We start from the raw sequence: 17217 nt of genomic DNA, 5'->3' as shown, positions 1-17217 counted from the left end.
ACGAAGGTAGATTCCTACATATACCTTGCATGGCCTGACATGAAGCGGGGTAGTTCTTTTTTCCAACTAGGATTCACTCATTAAAACTGCCTGTGGGGTGTGACAAGACGGCCGATCTTGTGTCCAAGATAAAGCTATGATAGTCGTCGGCTCCGGGTATCCATGGAGCTGGCCTGGGACATCTTATCGGCTCCGAGCGAATGGAACCAACGATAGATAACCTTGAGACAGTATGATTCGCTTCTAAATTTGATGGTTGATTTGCGTTTATCGAAGTTGGTTATCCGTTATTCTGTAGAAAAATTGACGGAGATTGGCCAAGAATTTGTCTTTTGACAGGGGCTCTGCACTTGGGGTTACATGGTTTTCAGGGATCCCATTTTACAGTCATCAAATATGGACAACCCCTGGAGGTGATGAAAGATATTAGTTGACTCGACTGATGATTGCTAATAGAAAATGAATTGATAGATAAATTGCCATCGTGACACTATAACATTGTTGTTGACTCCCAGAATTACTCATAGATAATCCTTCCCTTTCTCCGAGAACCTGGCCGTGCTTCTTCCAGTCGAAGCATCGGCTGCTTCCTCAAGACCTTCACGAGTAATAGTCACTACACTTCGGCCCTGAACCTTCTCGGCATTACCCATCATATGCTTGAGAACTATCATCATAGCACCATAACCCTCCCAAATCGGCAGGAAGATGATGATACCTGCAGCAAGGAATGCCCAGATAAACAAGAAAGCAMCCCAGCCGGTAAAGAACTTCTGACTGAAAACGTAGCTGGATGCATACATAGGAATCGGCCACAAAATGACCAGCGAAATAGTGAGGAACCATCCGAGAAAGAGAGAGCGGTTTCTGGCTTTGATGAGAGACTTTTCGTTTTCCTCTTCCTCGCGTCTCTCCTCTTCTATCAATGCTGCAGCGTGTTCTGGACTTGTTGCGCTTACAGTGATATGCTCGTCCGAACCGCGCTTGAGTTCATCCTTCAGGATGTTCCAGTCGAAGTTCTCTGGGCTTATATATGTGATAAGCGGAGTCAGAACTAGAGGAGAACCCAAGGCGACTATGTTTCCGGCCACCAGAGGGAGGTTGCCACTCAGCGTATCGATGGTAATATCCCCGTACATAGTATAAGTAAGGGTAAACCATGCAATTATTCCGGCAACAGAACCTATTAGAGGTACCGTAAAGGCTGCGACGCGAGACTGCTTTCTCCACATGATGGTGCAAGCCATAGGGACAATGGCACTATCGACGAAGATACCGATAGCAGTGATGAGAAATCCCACACTGAATCCTCCATGGTTAAATGCGACTGCGATTGAAGAGCAGAAAATGGCAAATCCAACGGTAATAAAGTGCGAAAAGTAGAGGAGTTGCCGACCCGTTGCATCCGGCTTGATGTAGGCTTGATAAACGTTATAAGTCACAAGTGCAGTAGTCGCAACGGTTTCGGACGACATTGCACTGGTAACAGCCATGAACATCATGAGCAGAATTGCTACTGCACCACCGTTGCCCATGAGTGCTAGGGCTGCGTAGGGCATTGCAAGTCCCGACGAGGCTTCATATGCATTCATCCTGTTCGGGTATGTAGGCCAACTTGGGAGATGTTCTAAAGCTGCAGCAGCGAGACCATATGTACTTGCTAAGACAAATGGAATGGTGAACCAAGAGAGACCGCCAATGATATAGCCCATTGAAGTTGTGCGTGGATCAGATGCGATGGCTTTCTGAAAGAGTTGGCTGTCAACACATGCTGCGAAACCTGCTCCGATAAATACCAGGCCAACATAACCGCCTTCTTCGGATCTCATGGTGAGGTATTGTCCGTCTGCATTTCCAGCTACTGGGTGAAGAGTAGCGGCCTCTTTCAAAAGTTCCCAAACTCGGGTTGGGGATCCTGCGATATCAGAGGAGGTGTAGAACACAAATAACGACACGAGCATGATGAGGTAAATAAGGACAGTGTGTATCTATCATATTAATCAGTCGGGTCCTTTAAGACAATGCCATGTAAGTAAAGACATACCCAATCGGTGATGAAGGTGGCCTTGATACCGCCCATCAGTGTGTATATAACAACTCCGATAGGCAAGAGGTAGCAAATGGCATCTCGGTTTGTGCCGGTGACAGCAGCAAAGATTGCAGAGCCACCGACTAGAAGGTTTACAGTTGTAATTATCTGGTAAACTCCAGAATATAGTGTGAAAAGGATATGAACAGCACTCCCATACCGCACTTTGATTACCTGTAAGAAAGTCTGTGCATTTGGGGCTTTTCGTTTGAGCTCTACAGCTGCGACAGAAAAAAGAAGGATTTGAACACAGGCTCCAGCTGCATACCAAAAGGGCCCAGAGACACCATAGCTGTATCCGTAAGTGGTACTGGTGAGAAGCGTAGTGGCGATAGTCCAGGACGAGACCACAGCGGAGGCAGTTAGACCTGCTTTCACCGAGTGTTTGGCGGTCATGAACATCTCGGAATCTTGTACCTCATTCATATAGGTACTAAGCAACCACGAGATCAAGGACATGCCAATAGCAAAAAGAGCACCGACACCCACAACGATGCCGTAACCCACCCCTGTAGAGAGCGGGGCGGCGATTTGGAAAACATCTGCACTTGATGACATGGCGGTAAGATGGCAATAATGAGCATCACGAGATGATGCAGCCAAGTGATAGCAGCTATTCGTGGAATCATATACTAGTTGCAGTGTTTGGATTTCTTCGAATTTCTGCTGTCACATATGGCTGAAGTATGGGCGTATCAACCCGTATCTATGTGTCGGGGCAGTCGGAAGATTATTGTGATAAGACCTGGCAAAGAATGTCGATGATAAGCAACAAGACTTCTGGGTCCGTATACTAAAATTCTGTTGGACGAGACCCATTTGATAACCCGCTAAGTCTTCTTGATACTTCCTTGTTCCAGATTAGGGCAACTTGTCGGCTCCGAGAGAGCGGGTTGTTATTTGTCTTATCCGCCGATCTGATAAGTAAAGAGACACATACCCCTCACGAAGTCAGGATATTGTGTTCTGGCCTCTTGTAACAACTTTGACCCTTCAATTGTATTCATTGACTATTTTTGTCATCTGTTTTGAAACTCATTCCGAAACATACACACGATTCGAAGAAACGCAGTGAACATGGCTCCAACTACAAAAAAAGCACTTATCAACGTGGACATGGGAGAGGCCTATGGTAACTACGTTTGTGGTCCTGATAAAGAATTATTGCCTATGATTGACCATGCTAACGTAGCATGTGGTTTTCAGTGAGTGTATACATATAGAGTACCAGAATGTGCATGGAACTAATGTGACACAGTGCCGGAGACCCTCTCATCATGGACGAAACGGTTGCGCTCTGCAAAGCTCACGGTGTCAAGATCGGCGCTCACCCAGGCTTACCTGACGTGCAAGGATTCGGTAGACGAGAAATGAAATTGTCACCCGAAGAACACACAGCAAATGTTGTATATCAGATCGGTGCCCTCAAGGCATTTCTTGACCGCCACGGGGTTGAAATGCACCACGTAAAGCCACACGGTATTCTATATGGAATGATGGTCAGAGACATTGAAGTGGCGAGAGCTGTATGGGCAGCTGTTCCAAAAGGGATGCGCGTGTTTGGCTTACCCGGAACAAACATGGAAACTGCAGCCAAGGAGGCCGGTCTTGAATTTTGGGCCGAATACTTTGGGGATGTCAATTATCGAGCTGATGGAACGCTTATTGTGGACCGTAAAAAAAAGCCATGGAAAATCGAAGATGTCAAAAAGCATGTGGCGAAGCAACTGCAGGAAAGTAAGGTCGTTGCTATCACAGGGGAAGAAGTTGATCTTCCCGTTGCGGATTATCCTATCACCATCTGCTGTCATTCGGACTCTCCTGGTTGCATTGAGATTGTCACTGCTACACGGGAAGTAGCAGATAAGTTTAACAAGGAGAGAGGTTTATAATGCACGGATCATCTAGCCTATAAAAACATTTGAATCACTGTACTACTGTCTATATAGTTGAACTTTGGAACCCGCCGAGGTATGCTACCTCTTAAGTCAAAAATAAACATGCAGACCAGAAGTTCGCTCGCGTAAAATTTTATTCATAGCTATGACGGCACATAAATAAAAGTTCGTAGTTCTCCAAACGAGAATCTCAACTTTTATAACCTTTGTATGTCAAATCTAAACATCTAGGAACGTCTTCTATCTACAACCGTGCTAGCTCTCCAGCATTTAACCCCTGAATGACCTCAGCAGCAGCGCGTTCTCCACTCTCAACAGCTCCTTCCATATAGCCTCGCCAGTTAACGGCTGTTTCTGTGCCCGCGAAATGTAAGTTTCCAAACGGTTCACGCAGTCCACTTCCACCAAGGGTGTTCATTACACCTGGTGCGAGTGATGCGCATGGGCAACCCCAACCCGAGTATGGATCTGATAACCACTCATATGTCATCATGTTGACGAACTCACCAGATGCTTCGACTTCGGAACCGAACAGTTGGCCAATTTGTTTTATGAGGGCTTTTTCGCGCTCTTCCGTCGATAATGCCGCCCAGGCCCGTCCGGGATCGCCGGCCATGAAACAAGTTAGAACGTGTTTCTGGTCTGGCAGACTGCTGGTATCGCGGATCACAGAAGCAGGTCCAGTGAACGATTGCGTCAGTCCGCAGTATCCTTTCTCAACCCAGAAGGGCGTCCGAAAGGTCATCATGGCTTTCGTATAATAGCCGTACACTGTGGATTCTGACCATAATTTCTTCGAAGATGGCAAATCAGGCGTGAAGCTGATTGTCTTCAGCACTGGACTAGGTACAGTAGTGATGACTTTACGTGCACGATATTTTTTTTGATTTGTTGTTGTTACCTCAATATCGGAGGAAGTTCCATTCTGTGTAATGGAGCTGACAGGGGTAGACAAATAAATAGTTTCCTCGTGAAGATCTTTGGCGAGGCCAAGGGAAAACAGCTGCGTACCCTGACGGATACGGAGATGCTGTCCACCTCCTAAACGATCTGAACGCATCTGGAGTAGACCACCACCCGATCTACAATAAGTGAGGAAGTACAGAGCGGAGATATCTTTAGGATCCTGACCAAGCATGGCGCGAGTCCATACTGTAGCGGTGGCGAGAGCCTCGGTACTAGCGCCTCTGGATCTCAAGTAAGCTTCAAAGGTCACCAAGTCCCAATCGGCGTTTTGTGGTCGGGTGGGATCAAGAGTCTGGCAATCGGTTTCAACCATATCGCGGATTCGGGCAACGTCTTTGACAATCGCGGCATCAAACTATAGACCACACAGGTTAACATATATATCCACGAGTCCGACCGGAGTTTCAATTACCTTTGGAAGATCTCCATATTCAAAGGTAGAACACTTCCCATCAGTATCCTGTAGTACGCACTTTCCAGTGGTGTTTTGCTCCAAGATTTCTGCACCATACTTCTTCGCTAGGGCATACATCTTGCTCTGATTTGTGCTGTTTATCCAAGCAGCACCAACATCGACAACTCCTTGCTCTCCATCTGGAAACGGTTGTGACCATGTTTTGCCACCAACGCGATCTCTTGCCTCCAAAATTATGAATGAGCGGCCAGCTCGTTGCAGCTCGGTTGCTGCTGCCAGACCAGCGAGCCCGGCACCAATGATGATCACGTCCACGGTTTTCTCTGCTGGTCCGAAAGACAGTTGGCGGGGAATCGAGGACGATGGTGGCGGGCGAGCAATTACAGCGTCGATTTCGAACAACCAACTAGGTATAGCCAACTGAGCGACAGGGATCAACGTAATGGCGGGGCGATGTCCAGTAAGAAACTTCTCTAAGGGCCGGGCATGCTTGCGCTGTTTGTGGTCATAGTTCACTATTAAAAGTGTGAGCTTGAGAATATCCTTCACAGTAACTCCGCCAATGATCATGACTTTGCGAAGGTTATTGAGAGATAGGTGGATCTGAGACTCATAGTCTACGTGCACAATGCCTTCGCGTGTGCTACCTGGTTGTCCCGAGACATACAGGACTTCGGTATTTGTGGGTGCAAGTGTTGCTGGAGCATAGTAGCCGCCGGAGGATTTGGTGAAGTCCACGGTTTTGACGCCAGTCATTGTGTCGGAGTATTAGGACTAGGAGTATCAATTTAGAGGTCGAAAGCAAACGTAAAAGCAAGCTATAAAGCAAAAAACATGACATTACACCATTTTAAACGAAAACACTCTGCACGACCCTAGAATTGACTCTAAATGCTCATTACACTTAGAAATGATTACTAGTCATCTTATCGGCTCCGAGATGGCAATCTACAGCACCGACGCGCCACCGAAGGCAAAGAGGGGTCCATGAATTCTATTGCATATCGATTGCTACAGAAGTATATTGAATCATCTAATTGAAGAATATTTGTACTCAATTCTGTCTACATAGTATTCTGTATTGCTGCTTGAGGAGTAAGAAGCAATTTCATTTGCCGTACAGTCAAGAGACGAACGAATTATGGCAGACCAAATTTCGCCTCGAAGATTCTTCCTTGCTTATTGACAATGAATTTTTCAATAATTAATGAGCTCCCTCAGTATCAAAGGTGAATTTGGACGTATACGGTCTGCCTTAAGTATCTTGCTGAAAGCTACGAGTTGCACAGAAATTGGTACTCGAGTACTATCTAGGCCTGGTTACTGGGATTGAATTGGATCATGCCCTGAATCAATACCTGATGATGCTCGACTTGCCATTGATGCTGTTGCGGCAGCATTCCCAAATTGGCTTGCGCGATCTGGTCGAGGGACTTCTCGTATACATCGCCGTTGGTATGAATTGGTGATGGAGAACAAAGATTATCTGGCAACCCTCATTTACAATCGAGAATGGTAAAGCAAAGAGTGATGCATCTGGTGAGCTCATATTTGCTGCTAGCTTCTTGGAATGGTTTGCAGAAGAGCTGGCTCGTATTCGTAATGTGTTATTCCTCACTCGTCAACTTCATACCATGTGTCAGTTGTCAAAGAGCCGATTGGTGTTTGCGGCCTCATCACCCCGTAAGTCTCTTTCAACTTATGTTATTGAGTGCTGGCTGAGGAAGTAATTCAAGGTGAAACTTCCCCGCTGGCATGGTGACCTGCATGATTGGCCCTGCTTTGACTGCTGAACGTACAATAGTCCTGAAATCACCTGGGGAAACTCCATTTCAGCCAATGCTCTCGCGGTTTTGGCACAACGACCTGGTGTAACACCCGGCGTCATCAACTTTGTCACATGTCTAGCCAATACGCCGTAGATCGGTCAGCTGCTTTGTACCTCTAATGTTGTCCGAAAAGTCTCCTTCACCGTTTCGACAAGGATAGGAAGGTTCTCATGGCACAGTCCAGCAGCACGATCAAGAAGCTAAGTCTACTGGTGGCAATGCCCCATTCATAGCCTGTGACGATGCTGACCTCGACCTTGCCATTCGCGAGGTGGTCTACAGCCAATTCCAAAAGCAAAGGACAAACATGTGTTTGCGCTAATCGGAACTTTATGCACAATAGAATCTTTGACAAATTTGTGCAGCATCAGGAGGAAGCTACCAGCAATCTCCGAGCAGGATCGGGACATGAGACCAAGACTACATATGGCCCACTCATCAGTGTTGTAGCAGTAGTAAAGGTGGCACGGCTCGTCGACGACGCTATAAGTCATGGTGTGAAAATGATTTTGAAGGGAAAACGGCGTCAAGATATAGGTACTATAATCGCACAAATCTTGATCCCAGCACAGCACCAGACTGAACTTGTCGTGATAAATTTTAAATCCCTGTTTTTACGAGCCAACCATTTTGACAGAAGTGGATCATAAGTCAAGTATTAACCAGGAAGATATATTTGGCCCAATTGCGGTTATCCTCGATTTGACTCAGAGAAGTAAGCTTTTACTGCCGTAAATGACTGCGATATTGGACTCGCCACCTACCTCTTCACTCGGGACCTCGACCGAGCGACGCGTCTCTCCGAGCCAATTCAAAGTGGTATGGTTGCCATCAATTACGGGTCTGTCTCCGACGCATTAGTGCCGTAGGTTCCCAGATGAATTTATGTCTCCATATTAGCTTCCGACGCTGATCCTTTACTTCGTACAGGATTGGAAGCATTAAACAGTCAGAGCTAGGCAGAGAGGGTAGCAAATAGGGGCTAGATGATTACCTACAGCTCCAAAATGTAATCACCAGCAATAAGTCCTATCGATCCCACTTGTGATGCCTATTGATTGAAGACACAATTCAAAAATACTACTACATGTCCGACTTCCTGATCATGAGTAAAGAGAGGAGGATAATCCTCGTGAATAATGTACGTAATTGAGATGGGCTCAGCATGCCAGACTAGGACATGCGAGACGGAGGCCCCAATATGTTATCTTATCCGCCTACCTACCGTATCTATTCGGCGTCGGCTCCGAGAGCAATTTAAGCTTATGATAAGATGAGGAGAAATGGCTCCACTCGTGGCTTGTCGGAGCCGGCTGTGATCGTTATCATGTCGGCCAACGCGACACCCTAGTTGCCAACATCTTTCAATCTTCGTTTGATAATTGAACTCATCGACATTGGACAATCATGGATTCCCCTGCGAATCAGTCGTTTCAGTCGCTTCCAGCTCCGCAGAGGCGGTCGAACAGACAACAGAGAAAAGCATGTGATCTATGTCGCCGGCGTAAGGTACGATGCGATATAGTCGATAGACCCGGTGGCCCATGCTCCGTCTGTGAAAGGTCCGAGATAGAATGTCGGTATGCATTTGCGTTAGCACTGATAATCGAGTTACCTTAGTACTGACTGTGTAAGGTCTACCACTCAATGGGCTAAACCGAACCGTCGAACACTGCACMCCCGCCGTGCTCGATTGCAGCCCCGAGACGGTCGGCCACCTGCTTCTACCGAGAGTATAGGATTGTCTAATCCTGCTCAGCTTGAGTGGATCCCTGCGGGTGGTAGCCCTGACCAGAATATTGTAGATTATGATAGCCCCGAGGGCCTGCAAAGAAATAATAGGGCTGCGTTTACATTGAGTACAGCAACGGCTTCGTCTCGTCGATCGCCTCCACTCACTCGCGCACCCATATACACTTCGGCAGGCGAAAGAGAAGATTTTGCCCGAAGCGGATTGGCTCGCTTTTTCAAGCATGGAATCAGTGCAGGCGCATGGGGTGTTTTCGATTCGCTGAATAGCTTTCGTATTGCGTACGTTGGCACAGCCGTATCCAATCTAGTTCATCTAGTCCGGCTTCATCGCGCATCTATGCATGTATCAGGCTCTCGATCCACGGGTCAGATCGGCCCGGAACAATCACCTCCATTCTCGACCTCACCAACCAATCTGAATGGTATCGCGTTAGATGCCAATGCATGCAACGATCTGGATTGGAGAAAAACTGTAGTTCACTACCCCTATCCTCCAATCCGTCCAAATAATGGCTGGAAACCTGGACCAGAGGCATGGAGTGGTATGTTAGCACACGACCTCGCGGCGGAGGTATCGTCTTTCCCGGCCCTAGAAATCCGTGATGCTTTAGTGGATGCATACTTTGAGCACATTCATCCATTCCATCCAGTAATCTCTATGCCTGAGTTTATGGCAGCGTATAAGTCGAAAAACAACCCGCCACCACTATTGCTATTCCAGGCGGTACTAACAGCTGGAGCTCACGCCTGCTCGCATCCTCTAGTCGCCAGCGCGCGACATGCCGTGAAAAACACTCTCTATCGCCGAGCAAGCATGTTATTTCACATACGTCATGAGACGGATCGGGTCTTTCTAATGCAGGCTGCAATCCTTTTTACGCGACACATAGGGGATGGCGACACGGTTACCGCCGGGCCCTGGTATTGGAGCGGTATTGCCGTCCGCATCGGATGCGGCCTTGGGATGCATCGACAAAGCGCTATCTTACCTCCAATGGAAACTTCGCAGTATCGACGTTGCTGGTGGACAGCATTTATCTGTGAAGTGTTCTCTTCGCTAGAAACCGGACGACCATGCGCAGTTCGTGCTGAGGATATAGATCAGCTACCCCTATCTGCCGAAGACATGACAGATACCGCTTCTTCGAGCAGCAACTTGGGCCTACATTCCAATTTTCTCATGCAGATGGTCGACCTCGCGCATATCGGGTTAGATATATTAACCTTGAACGAGCCTGGTCAGCGGCGCGTAATCGATGTGCACGCAATCAACGCCCGCTTGTGCCAATGGTCTCTTCAATCCGGTATACCCTCCTCGTCCGATGAGGAAAACCCATGGGATTACCAACTACATATGCACTATAATCTCATGTTGCTACACCTCCACCGGAATTTTGAGACAGGGCTCAAAAGCCAGGATGTATGCTCCGTAGCCGCTAACGCCATCATCAGAACACTCGAAAAACTCGTAGCCCTAGACTGTCTTTGCCAGTGCCACTTCACGGCGGTCAGCGCTGTCACGGCGGCTGGAATTCAACTCGCCAATGATATTCGCTTAGCAGTAACTATGGGTTCTTTCCTGGTGGCCCTGAACGGTCTCGAAAATTTGAACAGACTGCTTCGATCTGCTATGCTATTGGCTAAATACTGGCCCAATGCAGAAGCAGTTCATAGTTTATTTCAGGAGATATATCACGAATATAAGTCCTACGTAACCAAGGGTCTACAGGGTGAACAAGTCATGTTTTCTGAGAACCAGCCAGACTGGTATCGCTTGTTGGCGGGAGCGCAATCGGCACAGTCCAATAACTCTGTTCCACCGGATTGGATGAATATTGTCAATGAGTCGTACCCATTATAGTATGACTGTTTCAATATAATAGTCTTCATGAACATGCTCCCAAATGCTCCCAACGCTCCGTGTAGCCCCAAATAGCATAGGATACAATAAGTTATGAATGCACAAAGTATTTGGGATTGGGTTGGTAGCATTAGGACTTTGGTCAGACCGGAATGCCATTCACTACCCAGATGCCATCAGGGATGTATCCGATTCGCTTTTGGCTGTTATGAATATGAAATGAAAATGGAGCGCGTCTCGAGAAGTCTTATGATAGTTTCGTTTCAATTTCCAGCCAGTCATCGACCTCAAACATTTTGGAGGCTAGTACATATCTATCCGGTCCATGCTGATAATCTCTTTTAAAGACCGAATTGAAGACCGTAACTGGAATGTGTTATCCTATGGGCTCCCAGTTTGAATGTCCTTGGTCTTGTCTCTCTTTTAAATTGAACCAGATTTGCAACTGAGCCTGTGGGCTGATTTGACCGTCAGGATCGTGCTCATGTTTCAGTAAAAACCAAATACAAGGCTTTCCTGAGTGCTCCCCTGGAATAGAGCCGTACCTGATCTCAAAGATATGGATCTTGTCGTTGTCACAAATAAAGGCTTTATGGTCGAGAATATGAGGCGGAACGTAATCACAATGTTTGTATCCCCCCTGATAGTTTCGAAAGAAGTTAAGTTTGGACAACTCAATTTTGTAACACTCCTACCATGCTATCAGTGCACCAAGAATTTACAATGGATTGAGCTGTCATTGCTCTATGTAGGATTCTATTAGTCACCAATTGACATCCGCCTGCCAAATTGCACATCGGTGGCCATATCCCGGTAGACTGTCCTGTAAATGAACAACCAATCTTTCCCCTGGCCCAATTCTCCCACTAGGTGGAGCTTCAAGGTATGATTGGGCTTTAGTGAAATCTTCTGCCTCTAAGATCATTTCTAATAGCACATAAAGATCCTCTTCATGGGTAGTGATTTTCACAATAGTAGTAGGAAAATATTCCGAACTGAAACTCTCCAGTTTCTCGGTGCCCTTATTGTTTCTAGTTAACCACTGGATGCAGATGCTCAGATGGCACTGCTCGCTGATTCGGGCCATCCTCTCGTCCTGCTCCTTTCTGTGTTTCACCGCAAACCACACAGAAGGCTTATTTGAGGATATGCCTTCTATTGAACCGTAACGAGCCTCAAGAAGGTCTATCTTGGGGTTGGATGTTCCTTTGAACCCTTCAGGGGCAATTGGAGGATCGAGACATTGTTTGTATGGCCCTTTGTGGTCTCGTACCAGGGGAAGTTTGCGCAAGGGACCGGCTATCTCGGAGCCCCATAGTTCGTCAAGCGTCTTCCAAAGCTCAGGGGTTATCCCTCTCGCGCTGTAAATATCTCCGCCTCCTTCAGACATGGTGTATAAAGTAGCGTCTAAGAATAGGTCGATCGAGATGTATACAATCATACAATGATATTTGTTGCATGCATAGAAAGATTATAAGAAGGTCAACCGCGTAAGAAGATATCGGCGGCTTAAATATCCATGAATTAGGCATGTAGAAGTCATTATTTGTCATATTCGTAGTCATAAGTGCTTGAAGATATGACAAAGTGGTTGGTATTGTGATTCAGAAATGTCTGCTTGACTAAGATATGAGCTGACCGTCTGAACTGCAGGTTCATCTAGTCGATGCTTTATACAGATTGTGCGAATTGCGGTCATTGAGTAAAAGTATTGTCAGAATGAATTATCAATCACGCCATTTCAACAATCTTCGTGTCTTATAACAGAAGCAGAATCAGGCGGCAAGATCTTCCACCGTTATCAACTCTCGAGCCCTCAAGGAATTTGAAGGTTATGACACCGCCGATTGAGGTTGTACAAACATGATGTTATACAAAAAAAGGACCGACGCTTTTATGAGACGACTATAGAACATTTGCCATACAGGAATACGAGATTGGTGTCAGTCAAGGAGCTCTTCAGCGTCATCAGAGTAGTCATCAAACTAGTAATGAAAACTAACCGGCCATCGAGTACAGCCTTCAATGTTGCTCATATTGCATCCAAAGTATGAGTTTTTCCATCGCCTCGGGCTATATTTCCACTCCATGCTATGCCCATCTGAATCATGACTCTCTAAATTCCTTTCTCATAGTATGAAAGCTATCAGCCACATGCTAAGACTTCCTGTGATTTACGTTACTCATGATTGACTGTGTTTACATATCAACCATGAATTAGCAGTATGATGGACCGAGGATGACCCGATCGGCGCTTTTTCATGAAAATAGCTAATAACATCTATCAGATCATCCAAAAAGATACGGAAGTTAATCAAATATTTGCCCGGTGGGTCCCAGCAAATAAGCATATTTAGGGTTTGCGGCTGGGCTTCCATGTGGAGCGACGAACAACACGTGGGTAACTAGACTTGTTTCGTAGTTAATGGCATGTACGATATGTCTGAAGAATCACTGTGATCTGGTGCTTATGCTCGCAGTGACGGAGGATAAGCGCTCAGGTCAATCCTCTTGGGGAGATTTCCCTCGGGGGCTTTGAATGCCTAGACGTGACCTACTGGGGGTTTGTTTGCCTTTTGTAAACATTGGACTCACAGAAGGCTTAATGTAATAGGTTACTGATTAGTAGCAATGGGATGGCTAGACATATTGAATTTTGAGATATTTCCACATACTCTAAATCCTAAACATAAGAGTTGGCCCAGAACCCTAGTAATTATAAGTGACACGTATATGAAAGACGAGTGAGTGTTGTTGAAGAAAGCCTAATGAATGCATGTAAATTACTGGGATACAATCGTGTGGTTGCCGGGCACAACATCGATGATGGTCACAAGATTACCCTCCACAGCAACGGCGTCGGTGGTTTGGCCTGAAGACGACCACAGCACTTCCCCATCAAGCGATACCGAATTGGACATAGGCACCGTCACGTTGGCCAGGGTGCCAGCGGGCGAGGTAAAGGTGATGGTGCGCGTGTTGTCCTCGTCGACCGTCCACTCGAGATAGATGTCGCCGTATGGTGTGGCTTCCTGACCGCGTGCCCAGGTCAGGTTTGTCGGGAAGGCCGGCTTGATTGAGAATGTCTCGTAGCCAGGCCCGGTTGGCTTGAGGCCTAACACATAGTGAGTGAGCACCGGTACCACGCCCGTCGACCAGCCGTGGCAGCGTGAGGTGAAGGCGCCTTCGTATGCACTGCCGTTGGTGCCAACGCCTTCCCAAAAGGTAATGCCAGGATCACTCTGAATCATCGTGCCGTACAGCCGGTGGATTTCGTCCAGCGCTGAATCTGCGTCGCCAATCAGGAAGCGCGCATCCAGGTCAAAATAAGAGATAAACGCGTATACCCGGTCCGACGTGCCGCTGCCCAATGAGTCATCGTCCATAAACGCGTTGCCCCAGAACTTGGCTGTGTTGTCCGCCAGATATTTCAGGGCGGACGCCGCCTGGCTACTGTTGGCGATACCAGCAATCACTGCAATGGCGTTACCGTCCTGTGCGTGGCGTGTGCCGCCCATTTCGTCAACGTAGGCGCCTACACTGGCGTCCCAAAGGTTGTCGTTGATCGCCTGGGAGACAGCAGTGGCCCGTTGTAGCCATTTCTCGGCATCGTCGGTCTCATTGAGCACGTTCGCGATCTTTGCAGCGTCTTGCAGCGCGAGTACGTACAGCGCATTATAGTAGGTGACAATGCCGTAGCGCGACAGGAAGCCGTAATCTCCCCAGCCCTGGTTGTCGCTCTTGGTCAGCAAGCCCGTGGTACTATCGGTCACAGAAGGAGCCCAGTTGTTCAGCAAATTCTGCAGGTTGCTATAGTACGGCTGTACCTGGTCGATGTCGCCCGTATACAGAATGTAGTCCCAGAAGCTGATTACCCAATAGAACGAGTAATCAAACAGCTGCACACCGTAGTCAAAGAGCGAGGCTGGTGGGATCCAGCCGTTCGAGCTCTGGTGATTGCCCAAATCAGCCAGCACATTGTAGACGGCGCCCGCGGTGTCCTGGTGCGACAGGTAGGCGGTCTTACCAGACACCGCAATATCGCCAACATAGGGGTCGCGGTCACGCTTGGCACCGTCAAATAGCACTGTCTGGCCCACCAGCGTCTGATTGCCCGTGTTGCGCACATCGACTGTGTCGAGCAAGAAGGTGTCGATAGTCATCTCGTTGGTGTACGTCCCCGCATACCAGTACTCGTTCAGTGTTGTGTCAGACGACTCAAACCACCCACTATAGCTGTCTGGCGTGCCCAGGTACGCAGTGAAGTTGAGCGAAACCGAGGCGATGTCGATCCAGCCGGCCGGCGTGCTGAACATGTCGTCAGTTGGCAGCGTGTCGATGCTGATCTTCAGGTAGCGGAAGCCGTGCAGCCCATCTGAGCACACCTGGGCCCCGTTGTACGTGCAGCCCAAGGTGTCGGTCCAGTTGTAGGGTGCTGCGGGCGTGGCGATGTGGTCGGTGCCCTGGGTGATCTGGTTCCCGTTGTCTGATCGGGTGAAGTCTGATCTATCTGTCAAGTACTCGAGACTTTCGGAAAAGGCGAGCTCGATGCCCGGTGCATTATTGGAAGCACCAGTAGTCTCAATGCTGAGGAAGCCCACGACGTTCTGGCCAAAATCAAACACAGCCTCTGCTACCGCGTCGTCGGCCACCAGCCCTGGCCACAGCTCTGCCACGCGCGAGTACTCACCAGCCGAGAGCGACTGGTCCTGAGTCACAGTCATACGCACTTGGGTGGTTGATATTTGGGAGTCGAAGGTGACGCGCGACCGCAAGGCACTGTTACCCGTGACTGAGCCGGCCGTGTTCCAGTTAGATCCATCCCAGGTCTCGATTGTGTAATCAACAGGTACACCGTCCGAAACGCTCTCAACCGTAACGCCGTCCAGCGTGACGGCGGACGGCGCCGTGATGGTCAGCGTGTCCGGGTAGACGCCAGGTGTGGCGTCGTTCCAGAATGTGGTTAGGTTGCCGTCAATCGCATTGCTGGCGTAGTACGTGCGTACTGCCCCGTTGACGGTGTTCGACCCGGCCTCTGAGGACCCCTGCGCCGTGGTGCCTGCTGGCCATGACGGGAATGAGGTCTGCTTGGGCGCACGGCTGAAGTATGCGACGCCAGAACCGGACACCAGCGCCTCTGCATTAGTCACATTGCCCGTGGTTGACAGTACGGCCACAGGGGTGAGTCGCCTCTCCGACGGCGCATACACGTATTGCTGCCATGATGTTGTGTTGCTGGGCAGCGCTGCTAGCGAGCCGTGGCTCAGCAGCAGCAGCGCTGCAGCCTCGGCGAGATGGCAGAGCTTCATCGAGAAAACAATCGATACGTTATTCTCTCACAGTATGTTATGATTCAACAAGCACGTAGCCCGCCTTATAAAGACTGGACAAATCATACACGATACTACCTTGCGTGTTTGTAAATGGATTGTCGATGTTGCAGTTGATTTTGCGGCTGATGTTGTAGCTGATGCTATAGCTAAAGTTGCGGAGTTAAATGGACCTGCCCAGTCTCCGCTACACTATGGCAGTGAACGCTGCTAAATTGCTTTTCAGTGGAGTCGGTATAATGAGTACCGAGCTGCATGCTCTGGCAATACCTAGTTATAGTTAGTTATGTTACATGTAATACCGTCAGCATTTAGAACGCCCACCAATTAGACATGCCTTCTAATATAGTCGGAGATTTCACACAATCATTCGAATGCGTACTATAACATAGGTCGCAATCTAGGAGGGAGTCAACGTAGCAATAAGGTCTTTTCTATTCTAAGTGCTTCGGTATGTTGCAAGCTCAGTATTATTTGGAGCTTAACATGTTGAGTAGGCGGCAAATCTGTCGATTCTTTTTGAACTTTACTAGCACTATTCAATCAGCTTATGGTGTCTCCTTGGATTACTTTGCTGCCGCTGCTACTCGCCAGGACATACAATTCAGTCGTGGACCTTGCAGCTGCAAATGGCAGTGCTGCTGGTGTGTATTGCGACAACGCTGAAGGGCCCGGGATCTTGGGGGTCCACTGTTTGAGCTGAGTAAGGCGGCTGGATTCTATCTGAAAGAATCTGGGGTGTTCAATGCTCGAACTACGTCATAAAGTGACTGGATCTCTTCATAGGGAATGTTTTAAGTTGACCTGGACATTTTCAAGACAGATTTCTATGAAGCCAGCACTGTACACAATTTCGAAAGTGCGGCTTGTTCTAATTTTAGGCTCACTCGGCATAGAATTCTTTCTACAGTCAAATCTTCGAGGCAAGCTGACAGGAGTAAGGGCTATCTTGATATCTCCTAAATAGGCGTAGCGGTTGTCCATAGGTTATGGGGTCATTGGTGGACTTCACGTGACATCATCGGGAAGCTCAGCCAGCTGCGGTCGGTCGCGCGCAATGAAGCTTTGTCAGTCTCA

At 48.1% G+C, this 17217-nt stretch overlaps 5 protein-coding genes across 5 annotated transcripts; 2 read left to right on the top strand and 3 right to left on the bottom strand.

The window, feature by feature from the left end:
- Positions 1-521: 521 nt before the first annotated feature.
- On the bottom strand, positions 522-2647 carry BHQ10_005291 (uncharacterized protein; the record flags this gene model as incomplete). The annotated part of the gene is made up of 4 exons (XM_040877751.1): positions 522-1988; positions 2045-2172; positions 2264-2289; positions 2358-2647. The coding sequence occupies 4 exons, from the start codon at positions 2645-2647 to the stop codon at positions 522-524; spliced, it is 1911 nt and encodes a 636-aa protein (XP_040733795.1).
- Positions 2648-3166: 519 nt separating this feature from the next.
- On the top strand, positions 3167-3981 carry BHQ10_005290 (uncharacterized protein; the record flags this gene model as incomplete). Its single annotated transcript, XM_040877750.1, has 2 exons — positions 3167-3294; positions 3348-3981. The coding sequence occupies 2 exons, from the start codon at positions 3167-3169 to the stop codon at positions 3979-3981; spliced, it is 762 nt and encodes a 253-aa protein (XP_040733794.1).
- Positions 3982-4231: 250 nt separating this feature from the next.
- On the bottom strand, positions 4232-6124 carry BHQ10_005289 (uncharacterized protein; the record flags this gene model as incomplete). The annotated part of the gene is made up of 2 exons (XM_040877748.1): positions 4232-5308; positions 5366-6124. The coding sequence occupies 2 exons, from the start codon at positions 6122-6124 to the stop codon at positions 4232-4234; spliced, it is 1836 nt and encodes a 611-aa protein (XP_040733793.1).
- A 2480-nt stretch (positions 6125-8604) lies between these two features.
- BHQ10_005288 (uncharacterized protein) lies at positions 8605-10810 on the top strand (the record flags this gene model as incomplete). The annotated part of the gene is made up of 2 exons (XM_040877747.1): positions 8605-8777; positions 8833-10810. 2 exons carry the CDS (start codon positions 8605-8607, stop codon positions 10808-10810), a joined length of 2151 nt encoding a protein of 716 aa, XP_040733792.1.
- A 2783-nt stretch (positions 10811-13593) lies between these two features.
- Positions 13594-16119, bottom strand: BHQ10_005287 (uncharacterized protein; the record flags this gene model as incomplete). Its single annotated transcript, XM_040877746.1, has 1 exon — positions 13594-16119. The coding sequence occupies one exon, from the start codon at positions 16117-16119 to the stop codon at positions 13594-13596; it is 2526 nt and encodes an 841-aa protein (XP_040733791.1).
- Positions 16120-17217: the final 1098 nt, after the last annotated feature.

Source organism: Talaromyces amestolkiae (genome assembly GCF_001896365.1).
Source record: "Talaromyces amestolkiae strain CIB chromosome Unknown scaffold9.1, whole genome shotgun sequence".
NCBI classification, from domain to species: domain Eukaryota; kingdom Fungi; phylum Ascomycota; class Eurotiomycetes; order Eurotiales; family Trichocomaceae; genus Talaromyces; species Talaromyces amestolkiae.
This window is presented reverse-complemented; position numbering and strand designations above follow the sequence as displayed.